Source organism: Hylaeus volcanicus, chromosome 3 (genome assembly GCF_026283585.1).
Source record: "Hylaeus volcanicus isolate JK05 chromosome 3, UHH_iyHylVolc1.0_haploid, whole genome shotgun sequence".
Taxonomy (NCBI): Eukaryota; Metazoa; Arthropoda; class Insecta; order Hymenoptera; family Colletidae; genus Hylaeus; species Hylaeus volcanicus.
Genome location: NC_071978.1, coordinates 29,572,252 through 29,598,957, shown reverse-complemented (window position 1 = coordinate 29,598,957; position 26,706 = coordinate 29,572,252). Strand labels below are relative to the sequence as shown.

The 26,706-nt window shown below is 36.2% G+C and overlaps 8 protein-coding genes across 22 annotated transcripts in view; 1 reads left to right on the top strand and 7 right to left on the bottom strand.

The window, feature by feature from the left end:
- LOC128874476 (protein dead ringer homolog) overlaps positions 1–3,386 on the top strand; it is an 82,326-nt gene extending 78,940 nt beyond the window's left edge. For all 3 annotated transcript variants that reach the window (XM_054119312.1, XM_054119311.1, XM_054119310.1), the window contains 3 exons: positions 760–1,099; positions 1,211–1,407; positions 1,543–3,386. In XM_054119312.1, coding sequence (XP_053975287.1) covers positions 760–1,099; positions 1,211–1,407; positions 1,543–1,703 — 698 coding nt within the window. In that variant the 3' untranslated portion in view covers positions 1,704–3,386. The remainder of the gene's footprint in view (positions 1–759; positions 1,100–1,210; positions 1,408–1,542) is intronic.
- Positions 3,387–5,049: 1,663 nt separating this feature from the next.
- Positions 5,050–6,730, bottom strand: LOC128874478 (adenosine deaminase-like protein). Of its 2 annotated transcripts, XM_054119315.1 has the most exons (8): positions 6,705–6,730; positions 6,546–6,659; positions 6,340–6,470; positions 6,051–6,242; positions 5,730–5,967; positions 5,517–5,652; positions 5,334–5,434; positions 5,050–5,241 (listed from the first exon to the last, which is right to left on the bottom strand). In XM_054119315.1, exons 2-8 carry the CDS (start codon positions 6,582–6,584, stop codon positions 5,050–5,052), a joined length of 1,029 nt encoding a protein of 342 aa, XP_053975290.1. In that variant the 5' UTR covers positions 6,585–6,659; positions 6,705–6,730. The 2 variants fall into 2 exon arrangements, with proteins under 2 accessions (XP_053975290.1, XP_053975291.1); XM_054119316.1 differs by lacking the exon at positions 6,705–6,730 and having other exon boundaries at positions 5,104–5,259; positions 6,546–6,687.
- Positions 6,731–6,816: 86 nt separating this feature from the next.
- Positions 6,817–7,279, bottom strand: LOC128874480 (uncharacterized). The gene is made up of 2 exons (XM_054119318.1): positions 7,063–7,279; positions 6,817–7,007 (listed from the first exon to the last, which is right to left on the bottom strand). Exons 1-2 carry the CDS (start codon positions 7,277–7,279, stop codon positions 6,817–6,819), a joined length of 408 nt encoding a protein of 135 aa, XP_053975293.1.
- LOC128874475 (spatacsin) lies at positions 7,264–14,715 on the bottom strand. Of its 6 annotated transcripts, none has more exons than XM_054119306.1 (23): positions 14,496–14,715; positions 14,107–14,431; positions 13,875–14,041; positions 12,651–13,811; positions 12,400–12,572; positions 12,045–12,319; positions 11,798–11,968; positions 11,505–11,729; positions 11,235–11,426; positions 11,054–11,173; positions 10,797–10,971; positions 10,491–10,714; positions 10,255–10,415; positions 9,867–10,185; positions 9,624–9,792; positions 9,192–9,548; positions 8,975–9,130; positions 8,749–8,897; positions 8,572–8,679; positions 8,206–8,499; positions 7,812–8,131; positions 7,507–7,747; positions 7,264–7,401 (listed from the first exon to the last, which is right to left on the bottom strand). In XM_054119306.1, the coding sequence occupies exons 2-22, from the start codon at positions 14,386–14,388 to the stop codon at positions 7,546–7,548; spliced, it is 5,400 nt and encodes a 1,799-aa protein (XP_053975281.1). In that variant the 5' UTR covers positions 14,389–14,431; positions 14,496–14,715; the 3' UTR covers positions 7,264–7,401; positions 7,507–7,545. The 6 variants fall into 6 exon arrangements, with proteins under 6 accessions (XP_053975281.1, XP_053975283.1, XP_053975278.1 ...); XM_054119308.1 differs by lacking the exon at positions 7,264–7,401 and having other exon boundaries at positions 7,425–7,747; positions 12,651–12,906; positions 13,027–13,811; XM_054119303.1 differs by lacking the exon at positions 7,264–7,401 and having other exon boundaries at positions 7,425–7,747.
- A 186-nt stretch (positions 14,716–14,901) lies between these two features.
- Positions 14,902–19,177, bottom strand: LOC128873634 (uncharacterized). Its single transcript, XM_054117333.1, has 11 exons — positions 18,366–19,177; positions 18,166–18,265; positions 17,971–18,081; positions 17,699–17,854; positions 17,570–17,622; positions 16,451–16,814; positions 15,871–16,304; positions 15,716–15,815; positions 15,463–15,573; positions 15,225–15,380; positions 14,902–15,152 (listed from the first exon to the last, which is right to left on the bottom strand). The coding sequence occupies exons 1-11, from the start codon at positions 19,175–19,177 to the stop codon at positions 15,099–15,101; spliced, it is 2,451 nt and encodes an 816-aa protein (XP_053973308.1). The 3' UTR covers positions 14,902–15,098.
- An 872-nt stretch (positions 19,178–20,049) lies between these two features.
- Positions 20,050–21,231, bottom strand: LOC128874479 (uncharacterized). Its single transcript, XM_054119317.1, has 4 exons — positions 20,673–21,231; positions 20,497–20,596; positions 20,302–20,422; positions 20,050–20,165 (listed from the first exon to the last, which is right to left on the bottom strand). The coding sequence occupies exons 1-4, from the start codon at positions 21,194–21,196 to the stop codon at positions 20,161–20,163; spliced, it is 750 nt and encodes a 249-aa protein (XP_053975292.1). The 5' UTR covers positions 21,197–21,231; the 3' UTR covers positions 20,050–20,160.
- A 607-nt stretch (positions 21,232–21,838) lies between these two features.
- LOC128874477 (odorant receptor 4-like) lies at positions 21,839–23,987 on the bottom strand. 2 transcript variants are annotated; one of them, XM_054119314.1, is made up of 7 exons: positions 23,167–23,987; positions 22,991–23,090; positions 22,804–22,914; positions 22,474–22,629; positions 22,348–22,400; positions 22,182–22,283; positions 21,839–22,067 (listed from the first exon to the last, which is right to left on the bottom strand). In XM_054119314.1, coding segments are annotated over exons 1-6 (1,233 nt in total). In that variant the 5' UTR covers positions 23,979–23,987; the 3' UTR covers positions 21,839–22,067; positions 22,182–22,282. The 2 variants fall into 2 exon arrangements, with proteins under 2 accessions (XP_053975289.1, XP_053975288.1); XM_054119313.1 differs by lacking the exons at positions 21,839–22,067; positions 22,182–22,283 and having other exon boundaries at positions 22,344–22,400.
- Positions 23,988–24,397: 410 nt separating this feature from the next.
- Positions 24,398–26,705, bottom strand: LOC128873216 (odorant receptor 4-like). Of its 6 annotated transcripts, none has more exons than XR_008456352.1 (6): positions 25,723–26,705; positions 25,544–25,643; positions 25,360–25,470; positions 25,059–25,214; positions 24,778–24,987; positions 24,398–24,527 (listed from the first exon to the last, which is right to left on the bottom strand). XR_008456352.1 is itself a non-coding variant. In XM_054116608.1 (6 exons), exons 1-6 carry the CDS (start codon positions 26,535–26,537, stop codon positions 24,928–24,930), a joined length of 1,170 nt encoding a protein of 389 aa, XP_053972583.1. In that variant the 5' UTR covers positions 26,538–26,705; the 3' UTR covers positions 24,421–24,927. The 6 variants fall into 6 exon arrangements, 4 of the variants coding, with proteins under 4 accessions (XP_053972583.1, XP_053972582.1, XP_053972581.1 ...); XR_008456353.1 differs by having other exon boundaries at positions 24,418–24,527; positions 24,774–24,987; XM_054116608.1 differs by having other exon boundaries at positions 24,421–24,987; positions 25,723–25,878; positions 25,951–26,705.
- Between the last annotated feature and the right edge of the window lies 1 nt (position 26,706).

Below are 26,706 nucleotides of genomic sequence, written 5' to 3'. Positions count from 1 at the left end.
CGAATTACAGCACCAAAGACGCAAAAGTAAAATGAACGAACGACGATTTATATCGGTCTCCGCGGCCTAATGTATGTCCGATGTTCTCTCTGCTCCGATGGGAACCGGTAGCTCGAACGGAGAAAATTAGAAAGAAAAAAAGTTTGAAACAGGGGAATCGAAACGGATGGCGGAGGGTCCGAATGAAAAGTTAGCGCCGCGCGAAGAGATAGACGCGAAGGGAGAAAAGAGATACCTCGAGGACGGAGTAGAAAAGGAGCGGGTTTATTTTAAATCGGTAGTTAGGGTTCCAGGCCTCCCCGGAGATGATGATGCGAGAGCGAAGGAGGCGTAATTGATTGTACGATCCTCCGGGAGACAGGCGTTAACGGATGACTCTCGCTAACGAGCATTCCTACTTCCCTACCCCTTTCTTCCTCTTCTTGTCCCTACCATGAACCACGTTTCGCCCCTTTCGCCCTCGTTTGCCACCCTTCGACGCACCATCGGACCAATTTCAATCGCTCCCCACTCGGTCGGTGATCGCCGCCCCTCGGATTTGCGTTTGCGTCGAATTCGTGCTACCTCCTTCGGTAATCTATACGACGGAGACTTCATCCTCCTTCCTTCTTCTTAAATGATCCATACGTCATAGGGAAACGCATCAAGTACGCGAATCGCAATGTCCCGCGACGGTGATCGGATAAACAGAGTTCCGCTGTATCGTGGTAATTTTTCTTTGAAGCAATTAATGGTAGGTTCCCTCGTCATTGGTCACAGGACCTATTCCCGGAATGGCGCCGTCCGAATTCGAGGCACGTATGGTCGAATACGTCAAGTTGCTGAACAAGGAACTGAGGAGTGCTGGTGCGGGCACACCACCGCCGATCATTCATCGGCAAGGAAGCGCTTCTCCGCCGTCGTCGACGCCACCGAGAGACGCTGGAGCTTTCAGTGCCCTCGAGATGTCTCGACTCACCCTGTGGAATATGTACAACAACAATACCCTCTACCCAGGCGTTGGTCACCAACCGCCTTTATCGCCTCAGGCCTCGCACTCGCCCGTACCTCCTGCGTCTAGCCCGGAACCTCAAAGGGAAGCCCTCGACCTTGGACTCAGGTAAGCATAGAGGGTCCATAGTCCACCAAATAACCCTCAACGGTATCATCACAGTCAAGTAACGCGCGAGGGATGTTTCTAGCGCGAATGTTTAGAAGAAATTTCTTTCAGGTCATCACCCGTATCATCGCCGCCGGCGAGACAGAGTTCGCCCTCTTCGGGTGGTAGCATGCAAGTGAAGAGGGATCCGGAACTAATCAGCACCCCAGGACCTCCGCCAGCGAAGAGGTTACTCTCGGACGACGACAGCCCGATTGAAAAGAATACTCCAACCTCCATAGGCACGCACATTAAAATTTCCAATCGAGGTAACAGGCCTTGGATTTCCCAAATCTAGGTTTAGGGAGAAAGAATCAACCAAAACTTGTTCTATCTCTCTTTACACCGTAATTGTACAGGTATCCTTGTAAGTGGCTAAACTTTAACTTTATTCTTGATCGCAGGTGATGGGAGGAATGGCGACAATTCCTTGGTAGTCAGTATGGAGCTGAATGGAGTGATGTATCAAGGTGTTCTTTTCGCTCAGAGTGACAGCAGGATCGCGACCAGTACGGCAACCAACAACAACAACAGCACGAAATCGTCGCGGAGCATTGTCTCGTGAACATCACCATACACGCTCACACACGAACACACATGCACCCTCATACACAGACACACATACACACAGCCTGGCTGCAATGAGTTTCGATACTTAATTAGCGATCGTAGCATTCATCAGCAGTGATAATAACCCCATCACGGGCGGTCGAAGCAGTCTGCCATACGTTCAGGCACTGATCGAACGATGTTCCCAATTGTACAAATTTCTTAACGCTATTTCTTTCGAAAAATCGCCGAGATATTCGGTGTGGAAGATGATTGGTTTTCATTTAATTTGCGCGTCTCATTCGCAGGACGTTCAGGGGATCTTTCCTGTACTCTATCACGAATCGATCTGCTCTCAATGTTTTACAAATTTCGGAATTTTCGGGTTCACGAGCATCCTTCCGAATTCGTATTGTGATAATAGTTGGGCGTCCAGCCGGTCATCGATGCTTGCCCGAGTTCTTATTCGTCTTTTCGCTTATCTCATTGTACACGATAATTACGTGTGCTTTTTATTTTCAGTCAATTTTCTTGACGACGACGACGACGACGACGATGCTAGACGAACGATGAATCGGACGTTCTCACCGATTTCTCGTCCATTCGATCAGGTTTTCGCATTTTCGTTATTTCGTTCAACTACTAGGTTGGCGCAAAAATGACCTTGTTTTTTTATCTGTTAACTTTGCAACATCATCACACCGACCCAATATACTTAACATCTACATACGCATACCAGATCAGGGAAATGTATACACGCGAAATCGATCAGTGGTAGGCTGCTCCAGCTTCGACGACGATTTAATTGTTATATCGTGTGAATAGTAATGTACGTATGATTTGTGTGCAATGAAAAAAATATGTATTTTCTTTTAAATTTTATTTCTCAATGCCTTGCATTCCTTTCGTTCAAGGAATTCATGGGAGCGTCGCTCGCCAATGATCTCGTATATGTCTTTCGTCTTACTCGATTGAACGTTACACGTTAGAAAACTAAAATAGAGAAAATGTAATGAGAAAAGTAATGTTGAATGGACGACGCGGCCACAACTGAAAGCCACTCTTCGAAAGTATCTTGATCGAAAGCACTCGACCAAATTGGAGTGACGCTCTGCGAAACGAACTTCCGAGCTGTATCGAGTTTGTCCTCTTTTATGTTTTACCCCTCTATCATCGAATCAAAACATCTTAACTTATTTATTGCTGCCGATTAAAAAGCTAGGGCCTCGTTAGATTCTAGAAATCGGCTCCTTCCGATATTTTATAGCATTTTAAATCAATATGTGTACAATTGTTTTTACCGCGATTATTAATTATCATGTAACTGTGAATGCTAGAGCAAGGATGAGAGAGCAAATGTATGCATGCGTGTATATATAATTATATACACACATACGCGCACGCACGTATATACATAGAGAGAAAGAGAGAGATTGCCCATCTTATCGTTCGCTAAGTGTATATAATCATTCGAACTTTCTTTTTTTTTTTTTCGTTTTTTTCTCACTTGCAAGGGACAGAACTCAGTGCGACTATATACGAGAGCATAAGCTGTTACTATTCTTTTTATTATTATTACTGTTAGATTTAGAGAAAAAGGAAAATTTGTGTATCATGATTTTTATTCTTCTACGCAGAACTAATTCTTATTTTCGTCTACCGTCTCTTTCGTCGCAGATCTTATTCGGTGGAACGAAAAGACCACCGTGGTTCAACTCTACCCGCTTCTTTCCTTCTCTTTTACTTCTCGACATTCTCGTACCACCACGTTCTATTTGGCGCGAGAGGAACAAACGTTAGTCGAAGGCATTTACCCTTGCATAAGATTCGAATGTTCACGTGGTCTTTGAACAGTGGACGACGCGTTTATCGACGACGAGACTTGGACCAGTTCGATACGTTGTGTACCACGCGACAGGGCTCTATGAACCGCAAAACCCCGAAAAAAAAAAAACAAATTTATAATTGTATAAATAAATTAGAATATTAATCTTACATAAAACTTAGTATGTATACATGTAACGCGCTGAAAGAATCTTGGCAGAATGGACATACGCGTTTTCAGAGACAAACAAACAGACTCGTATTCGCGAGGCGCTGAGGAAGTAAAATACATCCTTTTAGTCATAGTCGTTAGGATTAAAAGATTTAGCGAGGGTAAGATATTAGCAATGTAGAACGCGCGACAGTAATAGGATGAGAAGCATGTAGAAAGAGAGTTCACGAATGTTCACCGATCTCTGAGTAGACGGCGGAAAGAATGAGAAATAATAGTTTTCGATCATCTTAGGTGATATACGTGAATCGATAACGATGCAGACGAGAAGGGATGAAACTGTTTTATTGTTTATAGTTCGGAGGTTAGGCCAAAAAGACTGTTATATAGGATGAATATTACATACATATGGTAGAAATAATTTCTTATCATGATTATTAAGAACGATATTGTTGTCATCGTCAATATTATTATTACGACTATATTTACTGCTATTCCTAATCATTACTATTAGTATTATCGCAGCTATTTACTATTATCTACTTGTTACGGCGTGATAGCGAGTAACGGTTCTAATGCGAGTAAAAAATAAAATAAAAAATGAACTTTTCGCGTGAAAATGGTGGTCCCGGAACCAATGTTTGAGCAACCATCTTGGGATTAACCCTTTACGGACATCCATTTTAGAGCAAGATGCTAATCTTCCACGGTTGGATATATACAGGGTGTCCAGCATAAATTGTTTCAAGCTGTTTTCTTAATAAAGCTTGTAACACTTTATATGGGACGACATGTAAAATCTGATTAAGCGCATGTATGCGTCGATTGTCCACAAAGGATTAAAATCGATTCAAGGTTTGCCTTTCAGAGGTACTCTAATATTTTTTCGAGTGGTGCTAAGTTTGCCCTCTTCATTTTTGGTTCGTTCAGAAACCGAAAATTAATGAATGGAAGGCTGACGTAAAGGTATGATATCAAAAGTGTAGCACACCACAAAATGTAACTCGTGAAAATTCGCAATGTTGTACTTTCGTAGCGATCGATTGTGATTTTAGTACGAAGCTTGCGAGGCGATTGTTAATGTTTATCGGACCGCGCGATGCGCGTCAATTTATAGGTATTATTAATTTCTTAATCGATACCGAAACAAAGATGCAGCACCACGTTTACAAGCATAATATTGTAATAATTATTATAAATGTTGTACATATTATATATGATATTATCGAAGGCAAAAACAGAACACTGATGACATTTAACTATTATAGTTCTTCATAAGTATCTTACTTAGTTATCTGTAAATCTATGTAAACGAGCCCACGAATATCATAACGAATAAAATCGACATTACTTTTATATCGCTAACTCATTTATTCGTTTCACAACTAAATCCTTCGATCCTAGACAACAGCAGACTCTTCTCTTCTGCTGTTGCAAAAGCATATTGCACGGCTAACATAGACAATGTTACGAGTTCTTCTCGTCCTAGACCAAACGTTGAACTAGCTATGGCGTATTCTTTAGACAAGGATGTATGAAAAATGCCTTTATCGTCGGTCTAAAATACGAACGATACCTTTAAATACATCCCATGCAATTTTTTTTATATGTTAAAGAATTTCTTAAACGAAAATTGATAATATTACTCACACAAAGGCAAATAGGATGTTTAGCTTCATAAAAATATTTGAACTGATGGGACTCGTAAGAAGGTACTGTCTTGCACCGAACATTTGATGTTAGGCACAATTCTAGACAAAATGTAAAAAGTAGATATTCTATATGACTACAAATACCTTGACTACTAAACTTACAGAACACTCTCGTCCTTACCTACAGGAATTTTTGAAGTAAACAACATATCCAACAGTTTATTTGACCCCTGTAAATTTGGATGAACACAAGTACAATGACCTAATCGATCGGGTTTAAATTCAAGGATGTCTTTTGTCTCTATTTCATTTGAAATCTGTATGAAAACGAAGGGAAGATATTTTTGAGGTTTCAAGAAACTAAGTAACATCGATCCAAATGTATCAAGATTACCTCTGCGCAATGGGCAGCTATTTTCAAGCCAGCTATTCTTGCTTTTTTCAATAATTCTAAAAATGCATCTCCAGTCATTGGATCTCCACTGAGATCAAGACCAACAATGTACTGTGGATATTTTTTAAAGAAATTTATTGCTAAATCTATGTTCTCCTCTGCTGACTTGTACCCTTGCTTACGATTAATAGATATCAAAAGCTTTACAAGTATGTCTGGAAAATCAGTTTTGCAGAGCCTACAATTGTACGATACTTCAAATAAAAAATTACCTAATTTCCTAACTATCTAAACAGAAATATTTCTTTTAACTATGATTACCGAAATGCTTTTATAATTGCTTCTATGTATTCTTGTTTCGACATTTGCCCATCGATAGCACGAGGTGTGCTCCTAAGTTCTAAATATATTACATTATCTGCATTGAATTCCTCAATTACATCATATGCTGAATGGAAAACTGCTTCTGGTGTTACTGTTAAGGAATGTGCTACATCGAATACTTTGAAACATCTTTAAAAATAATTGTATGTTTTAATAAAATATAATAATATGTTTGCTATGTGACCGTGAATAAATCAAATCAAATCAAAAAGATTATTGTTCGTACTCGCTTAACGATGAAAACTTTTCGACGTTCGTAATTATATTCTCACAGTCCTCTGAATTTGGATTTTGCATTTTATACAATTTCTTTAAAGTATCTGTACCGAGAGAGCCGTTCAAGTGGGCATGAAGCTCCTAAACATATAAACAAATATTCGTTCTAATTGTAGCTATGAAGTATTCCATATAATTATTTGTAAACACACGTACCAGTTTTGGCAGAGATTGGCAGAAATCTTGCAGGTTCATTATAAAAGATGACAATACTTTGTCGAGTTCAATTTATCACTTATTTTGAAGTTGTATTTATTTCGCGACTAATTAGGTACTTATTTCGCATTAGTTGCTATTTGATTGAAATTACGGGAAAAGTCAAGAAAAGTGGATAGTGCTACCACCTGACTGAAAACTAGTGGAACTAAATTTAAAAAGTATTGTCGGCACCCTCGGTGCCAAAACGTAATACTAATTATCGCGTGTGTTACAATATTAGGGTAGATCCCCTGATAGTGTTTGTGCATGCGTAATTAATATTTAAAAGTCGATCTGTGCTCAAATAATCGAGCTTTGCAATTTCGGATCTCACGCTTTCTTTGTACATTTTCATCGAATCTTGCAATTTGGATATTGTCTCTTTTATTGCATCGTTGGATACTTTGAGTATTTGAAATGCTATAATATAGAAAAAAGTTATCGAATTCTGAAATAATTCTGAAATAATTCGTACCCTGTTGTTTGTTAATCTCTTCTTTCTCGATAGCGTCCGTTAACTTGCGAACGAGTTTTATTAACTTTGTTTGCTTCTTTGATAAGACATTTAATGCTGATATTTTACCAAATTTCCTTTCATATTTCGTTATATACGCGTCTAGTTTTGAAATTGCCGTTTTTTCACGTTGATTGCGTCCAACGGTTTTTTTATTAGACATACTTTCGGACGCCATGATTACCGTTTGAAGTTATGAGTTATACAGAGTTTGAAGCTCGACATTTTTTTTTTTTTTAAATAAATGAAAATTTATATTTACATGGAAGTAATACATTTTCGTCACGATTTAAAATTTGACTGTAAATAAATTAACGAGTGGAAACAATCTTAATAGAGAATATTTATTTAGTATATAAAAATAATAATAAAAACGTATATTTGTGACAGTTATTTTTCACTTACAGTTTATCAGAAGTACATGGTGTTAGGAATGCGAAACATTTAGTTAGTATTATAACCCTTTTTCCATACAGTATCTTTGAGATATGCACCTATCATAGGATTACTGAGCATTGTTTCTACGATATCCTTATATCCTAATTGACTTGCTAGCATGTATTTACATTCCACATCTGATAATTCAGACACTAACATTTTCATATTCTCTGTCATTGTATAAGTAATACTCTTTTCTAATCTATACCTATAAGAGTACAAGTACTTATATATAAAAATGACCTTTAGAATAATTTATTTAAGTAACTTGCCTGCGTGCACAATCTTGTACCAAGCTGGGAGTTAATCGTTTCATAGCCATAAAATCTTTTAAATATTTCTTTTTTCCATTCAATATACAATGATTATATATCAAATTAGCCCAATCTACATGATGATTGTAGGCATGTATAACAATAAGAGCTTGAGAGAAATTTAAAATTTGGCATAATATTCTGTCAATGTCTTCAGACTTTATATTAAGTATGCAGATTACTTGTTGATTAGTAGACACCGTGTTAAGTAGTGAAAGTTGAAGAGCAACTAATTGTGTTTGATCTGAACATTGACCAGCAAGATTCAATTCATTAGCCTGTGTAAATATGTTCTATTAGTTGATAGGAGGAACTATTTGTTCCTAGATAACATATATAAATTGCACCTTACCTTCAAATAGTATTGGCTTGCATGAGTAAAATTGACTACAGCTGTTTGTAACTGTTTTTGAACATTTTCAGTCTTAAATAATTTCATTTCATGTGGAATATTGTATTGCAATTTTCCTTGATCTTTCATCACATCAGATATTAATGTTTTGATTTCATCCTTTGCTTCATTTTCCCACATAAGTGCAAGTTCATGATACAATTGGAAATGTAATGCCACTAACGTAAAAAGATCCTTATTCTCGGGACAATGTCGTTTTAGAAATTCTAATAGTGCCATTTTGAGACCAGTCACCTGTAATATGTTTCATATTATACTTTACAATATGTATATACTTCTTTAAAACTAATATGTGTCAAAAGAAACCTTATCTAATCCTTTTCCAAGTAAGAATTCAAATTGGTCATTAGTTTTTAATATTTCAAATATATAATTCATTTCTATAAATCGACCAACACCTGTTACAAGTCGAACCTAAAATAATACAATGCATTAATATGTTAATTAAAGTGACTCCACTTACCGTTGAAATATATGACATACCAATAATGCCCATAACTTGAGATTTTGCAACACATTTGCGAGATTTTGACATTTACGCAATATTGCCGCTATACCTTCCATATTACAAGAAGTCGTAAAACAATCGTGAGATCGTATTAATAATTCTACAATTGTCTTTAAAGTTGACACTAAGTAGAGAAAAAAAAATTATGCAAGAAATTCAAATATATTGAGAATGCGAAAAAAATTTTATTTTATGAAATACCATTTTTGTTTTCACCATGGGAATGTCCAAGTAATTTATTTGCTGTTTTTAAAAGTTGCCAACCGAGAAGTGATATATCATCGCATAATTCCATAATTACACGAAAATTTGTATTCAAAGAATATCCCCACAAAGAAATATTATCCTCATATCCACCTGTAAAATACAAAAATTTAGAATGATCTTATAATGTCTCTATGACTATATTATTATTTACCTTCAATGGCACGTGTGATGTTTGTCATAATATTTTCAGCCAAAAATGTAGCAATAGTATCGTTGCTTATTTTGTATGCAACAATTATATCAGTAAAAACTTCAGATTTATTATCGATATTACTTTCTGCAATTTCTTGTAAGAATTGAAAAGGATTGCTCAACAGTAACAAGAAATGATAACTCTTTCCTAAGTGCACTGCCAATTTATAACATAATACAATTCTCAAACATGTCTCTGTTCCATGTTTTAAGTTCTTGAGTAATGTTTGTAAAATTGATAAGCATTCTATTTTCATTTTGTGCATATTTTCGTCTTTCGCTTTGGTTATTTCATGCATGTTGGTTAGAGTGATTACTAAAGTACAAGATTCACAATAAATAAACTGCATGAAATAGTTTAGTACAATATAAACGTAAAACAAATAATTACACGAAGATGACGAGGATAATCTTCGTAAACTGCGATTCTTGAAGGCACCGTACATTTGTTGTTTATTTTCATTTATTTCCTTTAAAAAATTTTTTTGTTCAAAAGTTAACTTATTTGGTGTAATTTCACCTTCAGCCAAGCTCAAACACAACATTAAAATTTGTAAATCCTATATACAAGAAAATACTTCAGAAAAAACTGTTTACTCCAGTATCAGTTATTTGTCGAAATAGCCAAACTCACCTTATGTTTGTAATTAAAAATAGTACTAATTCTTAATGCAATGTCCAATTTACCTAAATCAATTAACTTATTAATCAAATTTTCAGCTGCATTCTTTTCATATGGGTAATTCAATGTATAGCTAAATTTCACTCTGTTCAATCCTGATAATAATTCTGTTTTTAGTTTATTAAAAATGTAAGGTCCACCATTTAAGTGTATATTTTCGGGACCAGCTAATATACAAGATTTCCACATTGCTACTTCTAATGTATCAATAGTCTCTTGCTCTGTTTCGATATTTTTTAGTTTTTCAAAAGCCAGGAACAATATTTCATATCTGTAACAATATGTATTTGTTGTTTGTTATCTGCTTAAATTTAGAGACTTTATTTAAAAGAATGCATACCTTTCTTTGTGAGAAACAACTTTTTCAGCATGTTCAACAAAAAATTCTGCAGACTTTTCAGATGGAACATTGTATTTTTCAAAATTCATGGCACATTCATTCCAGAATTCATTTCTAATTTTATCATTTTGTTGCATACAACATTTAAATTGATGCCGATACTAGAAATATTTTCAATGTATTAGTGTTGAGTAAAAATAAAAATGGAGAACAATTAAATTATATCAAGATGATACCTGTGCCAAGATAATGTCAGATGAATTTAATCCTGCTACATTTGACAATTCTAATGCACTGTTATAATTTTTAGTTTTTAATAAATCATTAACACATCTCTGAATTTCAGGATCAAAATTATATAGATTATCTGACATTGTAACAGCTGCAAAGTTTAATGTAACACTAGTTTTCTGAAGTATCTTTGCAATTTGTAAAAGATGTTGAAAATTTGGGACATAAACTGAAATGTACGAAAAAATTAATGTTTTCTATTACAACGAATTTGTGTTAGTAAAGCATTGACATATGACTGCTCGTTATACCTGGCAAATCTGCGTAAAAATTGCATTTCATTAAAATTTCAAGAAATTTGATTTGCAAATGTGTACTGTTAAGACAATAAGCAAGTGTTGCAATAATACATTTAACAGCAACAATTGCAACCCAATACAAGTTTTCCAAGTATGTGTTATCTGAACAATCCCAATCCATAACTTTCTGAAAAACGCAATACTAGTCTGTTGTTTTATTTATTTTAAACATCGTAGTATTAAGTATTATAGCATCATTTGAAACGTACATTCCGTTTGAGGTTTAAACATTGGGTTTTGAATTCCAACAATTTTTGCTGACAAGTTTTGAAGTTTCCATAATTTGTACATTGTGTGAGGAATTCAAAAAAGGAATTGAAGGGACTTTCCTACAATATAATAATGTCAATGAAATTTCTTGTATTATAAATATGCATAACATATACTTACAGGCATAAAGATTTTGTAAGCTTTATTAAGAGTACTAATATATCCACATGTCACCATTGTGCCTAATAAATTTAGAACTTGATTGGCTGTCCATACTTGTTGTTCCAGGCATTCTTTATAATCAGAAGTAATACTTTCATTTGCAGCAGATATTACCATCCATGAATAAGAATATGCTGCTATTGCAGATGGCTAAGATAGATTTGTGTCATTAACATTAAGGGGAACACTATATTTTATATAAATAGAAAAAAAATCATTGCAAAATACCTCATAACAAGTTGCTAAAACTGTGAGAAAAGGTCTTGATGTTAACCGGGATGCATTTATTAGTGCACCAGGTGGATCTGGACTTTGATGACATTTTAAAATAATTAGCCATAAATCATCGTTTGAGGAACAAGTAGTGTCATTTATGTGATATTCGTATATACTACAAGAATCAGACGTGCTTCCTGAATCTGCAGATACTGGAGAACCAGAAATAGGAGACCCCTGTTTCATAATAATGCATTGCAATATTTTATTGTGTTCATTGTGCATATGTAATTTTCATAACTTACACTTTGTTTAACTCCGATCTTGTAATACAGGGACTGCCTAGTATCTCGTGATTTTATTTTTTGATCACCATGAATAGTTGATTGTGACTTTGTAAGTTGTGTATTACTTAACAAAGTTAGCAAGTGCTCTTTGATAATTTCATCTCCAAAATGTTTAGTATTTTCTAATACCTAATGTAATGATAGTAATGTACAATTTCTATTTCGAATTTTCCAATCTCAATGTGTTACTCAAAAATTAAATTACCTGATTTAAAGGATAAGCAAAAATTTGGCAAACTGTAACAAATTGAAACCAATGATTTTGATTTGCTAAAAACTTTAATAAGCTGGTTGGTAAAGAATAATTGTGTGCCTTTGCAAATCGTACAATAAAATCCCATATTTTCAATATGGATACAAATTGCTGACTGTCATCAACTAAATATTCATTAAAATTTTTTTGAAAACTATTTTCCAGATAAGACATTATAGTTTTTATGGCAGTTTCGTCTTTGTATATTACGTTTTCTAATAAATTTCCTGTAAGTTAAAATATGAGTTTAGATATACGGAAAAAAAATTTGGAGTTTCGTATTTGTTGAGAAAACGAAAAAAATTACCAATTAGCACATTGATCTCTTTTTGCACATAATTTGCCGTCGTCACATGGAGTCTTAAAATTTCTGAATTAATACCTAACATTTCAATGAAAGAAACACAGGTACAAAGTATTTCTGGTTTATCTAAATTTCGCAGGGCAAGAATATGCGCATAAAGACCTGCTTTACATTTTCTGAAATCCATATGTTATATGTATACATTAATCATTTTTAAGCATCAATAAAACACATTGTAACATAGTTCTTTTTACCTTCTGGAAGATACAGTTTTAACTAATTTTCCTTGAGAATGCTTTAAGCTAAGTATAGCCATATTTGGACGAGCTTCTTTCAAGTAATATTCATACGTTAGTGACTCTGTATGACCATACTTTTTAACAAGAACTGTACTAGAGAAGTTTGGCATTTGTTCATCATTGAATCGCCATTTAAATAATTGCTTTACAATTAAATTTTTATAACCATCTAATAATTCATACATTGTTACCTCTTTCTTTGGTTTATTTTCTACAATATGTTGAAGAATTGGCACATGTTGTAATATACTTTGAATAATTTGATTTGAAATACTATAATTGTTCAGTTGTAGATCAGTTTCACTCGTGAATATTCTTTTTAATATATTACCTTTTGGAGCAATATCTTTGTTTTGACTAATTGCTATATTTTCTTTAGATAAATATGAAAATATTAATACTAAAACTATCAAATAATTTTGCTTTAAAAATTCATTTATGTCGTCGGAAAGGTAATGAATTGTTTTAAAGATTCCTTCTATTAATATATCTTCAAATTGTTCTTGATTTTCACACATTTGTGTTAGTATATTAAATAAGTCCAAAACTTTAAGTTTATCTTCTCGTGTGTGTTTTTCAGTTAAGCAGTGCACAAGGCACAGTTCCTTATCAATAGTTTGGAAAAATTCAGTGTTATTAATATTGCATGTTTTATGTAAAAATATTGTATTGATTTCTGATAGGGTCATGGCACTGCCATAGATGCGTGCTAACAGTAATTTTATATCTTGTTTTTCTTTTTGTACAAATATTCCATACCTGCATAGATGATTTTTTATTAAATCTTTCACTAGATTGCTTGCATTTGAAGAATCAATTGTATCAATCATATTTGGTAGAATATCCATGGTAGTAATTAATGATTTATATTTTTCATTGATATCATTTGGTTCTCTAATTTTATTACTATTATGATAAGTATCAATCCAAAACTTTATCGTTTCAATCTTATTGTTAGACAACAAGTAATCCCATAACACAGTATTAGTTATATTCATTGAAAGATCCTGTTCAGTTATAGAAAAATATAATTCTGTGCATACTGCTTGTTTTACATTTTCTGGCAAGGTTATAATATCTTCTATACAGAGTGAAGAACTTAAACCATTCTGTATCCTAAAAAAATAATGCTTACTAATCTTTCATTTTACAAAAATCATCACAAATAAAAAAACTTACATATTTTTTTGTTCATATTGTATAATACTCTTTAGTATGTTCCATGAATTTATGTGCTCATTTTCAAAACGTGCAATGCTTATCAGATATTCAGATAAATAATTCCTTAGTATGGAATCCTTGCAATTCATACAAACTTCAAATATGTATTCCACTGGATCCTTTCCCTATAAAGTAACTACTAATAGTAATAGTAGATGTTACAAAGTAATATAATGTTAATTTAATATACCATATTTTTTAAAATATGAGAAGCTCTAAAAATTTGGTGTTTCATCAGAAGTTCTGTGATCCAGATTTCCACTTCCTTGTTGAAGTAGTCCCTAGCATCTTCCATGGAGCAATTTTGTCTGTAAGCTAAACATTTATGTGCAAGCTTAATATGCGTTCCTTTTGCAGAGGCTTCCCTAATAACTTCTCTGTTTCCTAATAAACGCCAGCCAGACCAAATTGCTGCAGGTTCTCCAGTTAAACATTCTATCGGAATGCCTCCAATTGTTGTTCTTTCTGTCATTTTATTGGTAGTTCTTTACATGTTCTAATGCTCTACTGAAACACTATAAATATTAACACTGAATTCACATTTTTCATAGACAAAACGTTTAAAAAATATTGATATACCTATTGTCACAAGTATTTCCAATTTTATACTTTTCAATTCACATAAAAATAATCTTTGCTTTATTACATAGTTGATTGTATTTTAGTATAGTCTTAATTAATAAGAAAGCAGAAACAAATAATATACGATATTGACGAAGAAAGATCTCATATCTGATACCGCATACATAAACATGTACGACACATGAGAGTGCATCATTTAAAGATCGTATACAACGCATATAAACGTTACATTACATACATTTTGACGTTTCAATTAGTCATTGATGACTCAGTTGTAAGATCTGGAATCCAGATTGCGCATCACATTCTGGAGATATTTATTTATAGGGAGTTTCATTATTTTACGAGTATAGTAAGATAGTTGCTATTCTTAACGGATGGCGGAGCTAGTTGTACGTTGTACATAAGTTTAAATTTAGAACGTACAACGTACAATTAACTCCGTAAACAGTAATTATTTTGCTATATTTGTAAAATAATGAAATTTTTTATAAATACACATCTCCAGAATGTGACACGAACAAGAGAGTGAATTGTGTAAATTCTTTTACTTTTTATTCTACAAGTTAGTATTAAAATAGTGGAAAAATTAATGAATTATCAAACAACGGCTGTTCGGAGGATACTCAAGTACGCCAATGATGTTTTAAGAATCTGCAAAGACGCGATACTTTTATTATCTGTTTTAATTGATATTATTACATAGTAATTGTTGTAACAACTCACACTTCCAAAGGTAGATAAATTTAAATCAACTATCCCTCCGGCAGTAATTTTTGCAGGATAATTCGATATAGCGATGATTAAGACGAGGCCACGCACCGTTTTAGTAGGCAAGTTGTACCAATCCATCGTAAAACACGATATTCCGACGCTACTACTCTAAAGTATATAAAAACGATCGCTATATCGCATAATGAAATGAAATTAATTGAAAAATAATTATGCACCGAAGTATATCTACCTTCTCAATGAGGAGGTCACCAATGTAACAAAGTATAAATACGTTAAACGTCAGAGATATCAGTAACAAGGTATACGTTGTTACAGTAATTGTGTTGCCCTGTTCCCACGCCTGTTATAAATGTTTAACCTGCCATGAGCTTTCGCGAAATTAACGAAATCATGTAAATAATGAAATCATACAAAGATATTTCACGAGTGCTCTAATGAAAAGTAGATGAAATTTATTGTTAAAATCATGATAGTTGGCGCACCCTTATCAAAAAATATTCGAGCAGGCATATCATAATAGTGGAATCAACGAATTCCATTAAGCACACTTCTTGCAGAATTGTCTCTACCATTGCTGAAAATCTGCAATGTGGTACGATGTACTTTTATTGCTAATGAAAATTTCTATAAATCGTACCTCAATGTTCGTAGATGTCGTTCGACAATTTCTATTAATCGTCCGTTCGGATTGGAATTTTGTTTACGGTCGACGAGATCGTTCAGTCGTGATATGACGATGTCGATTTGACCGCAGATGTGGGTTACGAAAAGCGCGGCTAATCCACATGTACTAGACACTACAGAATAAATCACATATCCGCACATGCAGTGCACGATGTACACTAATTGATAAACCGGACTTCTTTGCGCGTCATACAAAGCACTGTAAATGGGATACACTAGTGGCTTGATCGTGCGATTGTGTTCATCAACGAACGTGCCGATCGCGTATTGCGTGATCGTATGAAAGATACCTCCGCCGGTATACATGAATACAAGGCAGATTATCGTCAGATTTCTACCCATTTTACTATATTCCAACATTAATTTTCGATCTTCGCACAATTCCACCTGTCACATTGTGTTCGGTTTTTGTGATTTATCGGAGGATTAAAGTTTGACGTTATTTTAATAAGTAATCAAACGTCCCTACAATCGTCAATTCCACTTTCGCTTTGCGAACATTCACAAAAATTTTAATTAACGAATTTACTAACCTGTTTCCAATTAGTTTGTATTTGTTCGATACAACACTCAATTATCGGCCTACGCGCGGTGAGAACCCAGTACTTTAACAATGACACTAAACAGAAACTCAGCCAACCAAGTAATTGCAACCGCATCACCGTTTCCCGTAGCTCGTACACTAGATAAAGGATAAACGGTATTATGGCGAAGAGCAATACCAAATTGCATAGTACTTTCGTGACAGTCGGTAGAAAGCGTCCTTTCAGCACAGCTGGCCAAATACCGAGCGAGTTCATAATCCATCTGATATGCTTTAAAACGAAAGCGATATCTCTTTCGTAATACGAATTGCGCGGTTTAGATGCATTCTGATCTTGAACTAAGGATCTCATGCTCGCTACGATGTAAAGCTCGTAAACGACTGTTTACAAGTGTCTATCAGAATCGATTGCGGAGTTGGCGAGCGTGCGTTGGTGCAACGCTGTTGTGTGGGTGCAACTGTGTGAACGCAATTTGAAATCGATTATTACTTGTTAGACAAGCAACAGTTTGGAATGACAGAGAAACCTGTCTTTTTATAGAGCCGCGTACCGAACTCGCAGTACAGTGGAATAGATCGAAGGGGTAGCATTATGCAGACGAGAACGACGATCAAGGGTTTTTAGTTTTAGGGAAGCATACGGTTTGTACGTATTCTTGTTCAGAAGGTAATCAATTTAATTATTATTATTCGGAAATATTTATGAAGTAAGTACACGCGCGTATCGCAGAATTTGCATCAGTAGATTAATATTGATGTTATTTGTGTCAGTAAAACACAAGGAATTGTTTCGTGTATAATATTATTGTCCATTTTGTTCTTCTATAAATACACGCATACACAGACCAAGCGTCAGTCAAACATCCTGTCACGGCTTTTAGGTGATTGGATTCAAAACGAATCATGCTGTATTTTATGTAGTTGTATAAAGTAAAGTGAATTTACTAAAATGCAAGCGTTTGGAATAGTTCGGTGCATTCTTGAAATATCAAGTTTCGTGATTGGTAAATGTGCAAAATCAGTGGTAATTAACAAAATTAGGATGAGAATAAAATATCAAAGAGATTTAACGCAATTTATCATTTCTGACGAAAGAAAGATTCTTTACCAATCGGCAATTGTACGAAGCAAATTCAAATAAACTACCGATGTCTGCATCACCTATAAATTGTTAAATTTTAAATGCTCGATTATTTTTCTTAAGCTCGATTAAACTACATTGGAAAAAAGTACCTACTGTGACGAAAGTATTCAGAGATAATTCGAATATTTTCCCTGCCGTTAGTTTAGGTGGATACTGCGACATAACACTTAGAAAAATAAGATCGCTAGCTTCCTTTGGCGGTAAAGTGTACCATTCGATTTCATAAGCAGCTGGACCGATTTGAGTACACTAATAAAAAATTACCTTGTATTATAGCAGCGATTAGTATAAAATATCTGTCGAGTCTTTCAGAATTCTGAGCGTAATTAAAAAACGTAAATTGAATGCAATACGTTTATAAATACCTCTTCAGACATGACTTGACCTATGTAACAAAATATCAAGATATTAAAAGTAAAGGAGGTCAGCAATATGAAATACATTAATATTGATATCACGTCGCTGTTTTCCCATTCCTAGAAGTACGGTAACATAGATAAGAACCTCCTGTAATTATGAAAATTTAAAATATCGAGATTTTAATCGAGATAATTTTTTACCATCAAGCAATAGCATTCTAGTAAACATATAATTAACGTAGACTCTACGATTTCCGCCAGGCATATTTCACGCAAAGCTTCCTCGACGTCCCTAGACAACCTGAAACGTTCATTAAAAGCGTTTCTGTGATGTTCGCTTGTGTCGCAAATGTAAAAAGAAATTAACAAGACTCGTCAGTCGCGCTAGCCCCGGCTGTTACCTCAATGCGTTGACGTGATCTCGAACAATGATGGCCAAAAAGTCACGACGAGAACCTTCCTTTTCATTTCGTCGAACTAAGTTCTTCAATCGTTCTGTCTGGATCTGAATTTGTCCGCAGATATGTGTCACAAAGATTACAGCCAAACTGTACGCAGCTGTTGTAACGCTATACTTGATAAGGCCGGAAATCCAATGAATGGAATATATAATCTCGTAAGTTGGACTCGACTGCGTATCAAGGAAAACATCGTAGCCAGGATACATCAGGGGCTTCATCGTGCGATTTCCTACAACGCGTCCTTTGGACAAGAACGACATCACCGTTTGATAGGATATACCGCCCGTGTAAATGAAAATTGCGCATAAAGCGATTAGATGTCTGCTAATAGATGATTGTTTTAACATGATGTTGCGATGGATGGGGTTGTCTACAACTTGCCAGTCTCTCTCTACATGGTCGATACAACGCCCGAAAACCGTTCCTTTTAGAACAAGATAACTGTATTTAAACGTGGACGACATGCAAAAGCCAACAGGTCCGAGCAGCTTCACTCTTCTGTACAGGTTTTTCTCTTGGAAAATGATGTAACAACTGGGAGGTATGAGAGAGAACAGCAAATCGAAGAACCACGTTGCAAGTAATATGGTTGAAATGACTTTTTCCTGTTTCCCGGTACGATCAGAAACGAGCGGCCAAAGTCCGAGACATTTCAGAGCCCATCGGCACATCTTTAGAGCATAATCTATATCGTGCTCGTAATTGAAGTTTTTCAGGACGATAGGAACCGTATTACACGATCGATCACCCATGTTGACAACCCCGACGCGCACCGTCGACTGATCGCCACGACATAAACTTGCAGTGCATTGTAGTTATAACGCAAGCCTGTGGATGCGATTACATATGCACCGCGAAATGCACACGAGTTGGAGACGACACAGGGGTGAGCGATTTTTTGTACAACGAGTATATTGGATTCGATCGAATCAAGAAGGTAGACCAACTTCGGAATCATTGCAAATATATTGTCACTCGTGTACAACCAGACTTGGCTTAAACCGTATTTATGACACTTCTGCCGCAGAAATAAATTTGTGTGAATAATAGAATTGTTTATGCGTAGAATTGTTTTGTGTCGAGTAGCCGAAACTAGAACTATCGTTAACTGTAGCGTCTAAAGTGACATTAATTTTTCAGTTTGGACATCATTCAATAAAATTCAGTACGTAAATGTGTACGCTTGCATCAATACCATTGTTCTCTTGGTCACTCAGCACATTTCCAAAAACAAAGTATAAAATATGCAAGGTAAATGTTTCATTTATTATAAATTTCATCAGTTTCTGATCACACTGGCTGACAGATATTACTTATCATTGTGAAATTCAGCGTTAGCTCTTGCAGGTATCCAGCAATAATTACGTCCCACGAATCAGGATAACTGAGAATCTGCAAAAGGTTCAAGCTTATCGCACAGTGACAATTGCAATCGATATAACAATAATCAAACATTTTTTACCAATCGATTCTACGAAGTAAATTCAAATAAACTATCGAAGACCGCAATATCTGAAAAACAGTCCAAAGGTCTCAATCATCGTCTTCAAGACGAATGAAATTACTTCGGACGGAAGTACTTACATTGCCAAAGGTATTCAGGGATAATACGATTATTTTTCCGCCTGTAAGTTTTGGTGGGTAGAGTGATATCGCGTTCACGAGAATAAGATTACAAGCTTCCTTTGGCGGTAAACTGTACCAGTTGATTCTGTAACAGGCTGGACCAACTTGGCTACACTGATGTAAGATTAATATATGTATATATAAAAAACGTTTAAAGATATTTCGAAGCAAAAAGTATACAGAGACCATCGTTGTAGAGACGCTAAGGATGAGTAGATCGAGTAAATAGCATAAAATAATCCCGGTATACCTGTAAATACCTGGTCGGAAAGAATTTCTCCTATGTAGCAAAATATATACGTATTGAAAGTGAAGGAAACTAGATAAATGGAGTATGTTGATATCGTAACAGCGTCACTATTCTCCCACTCCTGTAAATACGATGACATCGAAAAGAAACTTCGTACAACTAAGAAGAATTCGAAATGTCTAATATATTGTTTACCTTCAATAAGTAGTATTCAAGCAAACACATAATTAACGTCGACTCCACGATCTGAATTAAACATATTTCGCGCAAAGCTTTTTCAACGTCCTTAGAAAATCTGAAACGTAAACATCTCCCGCTTTTCTAACACTCGAACAATCTAACAGCATACGTAAGAAGAAAGAGACACTTACCGTAAGATCTCTGCGTGATCTCGAATAACGATGCCTAGTGGTTTATGACAAGGGTCCACTTTACCCTTCCTCTGAGAAAACTCTTCCAAACGTGCGATTTGTATCTGGATTTGACCGCAGATATGCATTACAAAAATCACAGCCAAACTGAACGCAACTATCGTAATGCTGTACCTTACAAAGCCGGCAATACACTGAATGCCATATATGATCTCGTAGTTTGGACTAGACTGAGTGTCGAAGAATGCATCGTAACCAGGCATAATTAACGGTCTGACAGTGTGATTTCCTTTCGAGGGCTTTTTGGAGAAAACCGGCACTATTGTGTGATACGCTAATCCAGCAGCATAAAGGAACATTGCGCACAACATGCTGAGATTTCTGCTGGTGGAAGCGTTTCTCAACATAATGGCGCGATGAGTTGGATTCTGGACCATCTTCCAATTTTTCTCAATGTGGACGATGCAACGTCCGAAAATTGTCCTCTTCAGAATGAGATAACTGTATTTAAACGTGGACGACATGCAAAAGCCAACAGGTCCGAGCAGCTTTGCTATCATGTACGGGTTCTTCTCTTCGAGAAGGATGTAGCGAACAGGAGGAATGAGATAGAAGACCAAATAGGATACCCACGTTAAGAGTAATACGGTCGAAACAACTTTTTCCAGCTTGCTGGTACGAGCGTATACCAGTGGCCAAATCCCAGTCATCTTCAAAATCCATCGACATTTTTCTACGGTATAATTTATATCATTTTCATAATTAGGATTATTTACGCGTTCGACGACTGCATCGCGCGATCGATCGCGCATGTTGACAACTTCGATACGCGCCCTCGACTGAATGGCACGACATGAAGTTGTGCTTTATAGTTAGAACGCAAGCGTGTGGATGGGATTACATATTCACCGCGGAATGCACACGAGTTGGGGGCATCACAGGTTCGAGTGATACGTGTAATTTTTGTGTGTGTAGCGTGTAGTTATAGCTCTGATCGAATGTCGAGGGTGGATATAACCCAAACCTCGGAATCGATGCAATGAGATTTCCATTCATCCGTTTGATTGTTTCGTTGTGTACGAGTAGGATTAGATTGAACTGCCTCGATAGTACTACACGTACTTCACAGTTCATACGAAGAACTGACTTTGTGTAAATAGTTTAATTGTCTACGGATTATATGTTATTTAGTATACACAACCTAAACGAAGTGAAATGCAGTTCTTCTAGGAAGCACTGAAAGATAAGAATTGATATGTGGGGAAGGGGGGCAATTTACGTCGTATATTTCTATCAGAGGATGAATCGGCAAGTATATTTAACAATCTTTCTTGTAACACATAGTTTACAAGCTGGGATCGTCAGATGCCTCGTCCAGTATATTGACATTCGTTTCTAGAAATAAAATACAACTATACATAATAGACAGAGTACGAAACATACAAGAAAAAGATTCTTTTTTAATATAAACTTCACTAATTTCTGATGATATTGGTTAAGAAATATTACCTGTCGTAACAAGATTCAGCATCGTATGAATTTGAGTAAATAATCCAAGTCTTGTAGGGATTCGGTACTACTTATGTGCCTCGCACGAAGACAATAAAGCATCTGTAAAATTATTAATCGGATTGCAATTGCATCAGGATAAAAATATATATGAAATATACGTTACCAATCGGCAACAGTCCGAAGTAAATTCAAATAAACTATCGATGTTTGCAACACCTGGAAAATAGTCTTAAAGAGTTTGATCCGTTTTGTCAGAATTAGTGGAATTACTTAAAGGGATAGTACATACAGTGCCGAAGGTATACAGCGATAACTCAATTATTTTTCCAGCCGTTAGTTTCGATGGATAGAGAGCTACGATATTCACGAGAATCAGGTTACATGCTTTTTTAGGGGGCAAGTTGTACCAGTCGATTTCGTAAGAAGCTGGCCCCATTTGACTACACTGACGAATAATAATTACATTGTACAGACACGATCAGATTACATGCCAAAATAAGAAGGAAGTTAATAATTAAACGCTAAAGTCAGTGGACATCAGCTGACTCTGTGAATTGATTTCTGAAATATTTTCTATAAGTACGTATATTTTTAAAAAAAGAAACACGTTTGTAAATACCTGGTCAGAGAGAATTTCTCCTATGTAGCAAAATATCAATATGTTGAAGGTGAACGAAATTAGATAAATGACATAGGTTGATATCGCAACAGCGTCACTATTCTCCCACTCCTGTAAATACAATGACATCGAAAAAAAAACTTCGTACAACTAAGAAGAATTCGAAATGTCTAATATTATTGTTTACCTTCAACAAGTAGTACTCAAGCAAACACATAACTAGTGTCGACTCCACGATCTGAGTTAAACATATTTCGCGCAAAGCTTCCTCGACGTCCTTAGAAAATCTGAAACATAAACATATCCCACTTTTCTAACACTCGAACATTTTACTTGCATACGTAAGAGGAAAATCACGCTTACCCTAAGATTACTGCGTGATCTCGAATAACGATGTCCAGCGATTTATAAGAAGGATCTATTTTTTCCTTTCTCTGAGCAAACTCTTCCAATCGCGCGATTTGTATCTGGATTTGGCCGCAGATATGCGTTACAAAAATCACGGCCAAGCTGAACGCGCCTACCGTAATGCTGTACCTCATGATGCCGCAAATACACTGAATGGCATATATGATTTCGTAGTTCGGACTAGACTGAGTGTCGAAGAATGCATCGTAACCAGGATAAATCAACGGCCTGACAGTTTGGTTCCCTTTCACCCGTCCTTTGGACAAGAACGGCATCACAGTGTAAAACGCCAATCCCGCGGAGTACATAAAAACGGCGCACAATGTGCTGAGACTTCTACTGATAGAAGCATTCCTCAACATGATGGCACGGTGAATTGGATTCTGGACCATTTTCCAATCTTTCTCGATGTGGACGATGCAATTCTCGAAAGTCCTTCCCTTCAGAATTAGGTAACAGTATTTGATCGTGGACGATAGACTGAAGCTCGTTGGACCGAGCAATTTTAGTCTTACATAGAGAGTTTTCTCTTCGAAAAGGATATACCGACTAGGAGGTAAGAGCGCAAACAACAAATTTGTGAACCACGTTACAAATAATATGGTTAAAACGACTTTTTCCAGTTTGCTGATACGACTGTAAACGAATGGCCAAACGCCAATGGGCTTCAAAAACCACCGACACATTTCTATAGTATAATTTATATCTTTCTCGTAATTAGGATTTTCCACGGGTTCGACAGCTGCATCGCGCGATCTATCACGCATGTTGACAATCCCGAGGCACGTCGTCGACTGATCGACACGGCATAAACTTGCAGTGCATTGTAGTTATAACGCAAGCCTGTGGACGCGATTACATATGCATCGCAAAATACACACGAGTTGGGGGCGACACAGGGATGAGCGATTCTTTTTTGCGCGATGACTATACATGGGCTCCATTGAATCAGGAGGGTAGACCAACTTTAGAATAAATGCAGAGTAATTGTCAGTCTATGGATTCGATCGAACCAGGAGGGTAGATCAACTTCAGAATAAATGCAAAGAGATATTGTCACTCGTGTACGAATAGTACGCAGAAATAAATTTGTGTGTACCTACTAGCATGGTAGGTGCCACCTTTGCATATAAAAGCATATCGATGTTGATTTCCAGGAACAAAGTGTAAAATATGCAGGGAAAATGTTTTATTTACTATAAATCAGTTTCGGATCGCACTGGTTAACAGATAATATCTATCATTGTGAAATTCAGCGTTAGCTCTTGAAGGTATCCAGCGATAATTATGCTCCACGAATCAGGATAACAGAGAATCTGCAAAAGGTTTAAGCTTAACGCACGGCGTCAACTGTACTGTAACATTCTATACATACATTGTACATTTTATTATACTTTTTGTAAGTTTAATATTACCAAATACCGTACGACATGCATGTCAAACATATTTGAGATACGACGGTAAGCAAGATTAAAAAATTTATTTTCTTTCTCATTCGTAATTATGTTTAATCTGTCAATGGTTCAAAATGTACCGGTACAACCAAAACGAGTTTGATATACCTACTGAACGGTACATTAGTGTTTTTTACATATTTTTATAAATGATCGGTATAGTCTAAAATCAGTAGTTAAACGACGATTATTTTTGTTAGTTGGTTTATCGAATGGTGGATAAGTCATGCAGCATTGAAACATAAAATTTTATTCGATAATTTCAATTAGAATCGGTAATCGTTCGCAGCATATTCAAATAGACCAACGACGATTTTAGTACCTGAAAACGATTAAAGTTTAGATTAATAAAGTTTCCTATCGCAACGAGTACAGGATACGAGAATCACTTACAACTCCAAACGTGTTCAACGACAGGTCAAATATCTTGCCAGCCGTTAGCTTAGGTGGATATTTGGATACAGCGAGCACCAAAACGATACCACGTGCTGTCCTTCCAGATAGATTATACCAGTCGATTTTGTAGGAAGCCGTTGCAATTTTGTCACCCTGATACAAGACTCGTGTCTATTATGCCAATGGTTAAATGTGCTCACTTCTACGTTCAAAAATCAACGACGAATGAGTATGTACAGAGTGATCGGGTGTGAACGAATAAACGAATGGCATTTGGTTACGCGTTCGTTGAGGATACCTGTCCAAGAAGAAGTTCTCCCACGTAGCAGTATATCGCAATGCTGAAGATGAAGGAAGTCAACAGAATAACGTACGTTAGTATCGCAATCGAATCGCTGGTTTCCCATTCCTAAAAGACAAGGCTGAAAGTTAAAAATTAAGGCTGAATCAGACGAACGTTTCTCTCAGTCATATATTTTTACCATCATGCAATAATATTCGAGCAAGCATATTAGTAAAGTGGACATTACTACTTCCATTAACAATATCTCCTGCATCGCTTTCTCCACGTCTTTCGTAAATCTGAAATTTCATGGTTCCTACTCTAACACGTTACTCTAACGAACCTGTGACCGATACCACTTCCGTTGTACGATGTTACCTCAATATTTTTACGTGATTTCTCACGACTATCGCTATATGGTTTTCGTAGCTCGCATACTTTCGCGGGGATCTCTTTTCGTTGGTCAAGTGCTCCAATCGCGATGTCTGTATCTCTATTTGGCCGCAAGCATGACTCGTGAAGACGGCGGTCAGACTGTAAGCGGCCATCGTGATGTTACCGATTACCAAAACGTAAATGCAATGCATACAGTACACGATCTCGTACGTGGGACTCTCCTGGATATCGAAAAATGCTTCGTAGCCAGGGTAAGTCAATGGTCTGATCGTGACGTTCTCGTTGACCACGTTCTTGGATAATAACGGCATGATCGTGTGGTAGGAGAGACCGCCAGTGTACATGAAAGCGGCACATAGAGTGATGAGATTCCGACTCATGGTCACGTGCCTGATCATGATGGCACGATGATCTTGGTCTCGCAAGAGCCTCCAGTCTCTCTCCACATGCACGATGCACCGCTCGAAGGCTCGACCCTTCAGACTCAAGTAACCATACTTAAAGAACGATGTCACGCAGAATGCGAGGGGGCCGAGAAATTTGATTCTTGTATTCATGTCTTTTTCATAGAAAAGAATATAATAACCGAACGGTACAATGACGAATTGCACGACAAGGCAGCATATCGATATTAACACCACCGATACCATTCGCTCGAGTCTATTCGCACGGCTGTAGATGAAAGGGTAAATGCCGATCGGTTTTAGGATCCACAGGCATAATTGAAACGCGTACCGTATATCGTTCTCGTAATGCTCGTTCCGCAGGACGTCGTCAAGGTTGGACAAACGATACATCCTGACGCACCCGATGCGCGTCGTCGACTGTACGACCGTTCGAAACCTACGTTTACACAGGTCTAGTCGAACGCAAGCGCACAAGTAATCTCTCAAATGAACGAAACTTTATTTGCTGATCGATAGCGATATGGCGAACGCGTTTTGTCGCGGCTGTTTAATCGCTGCT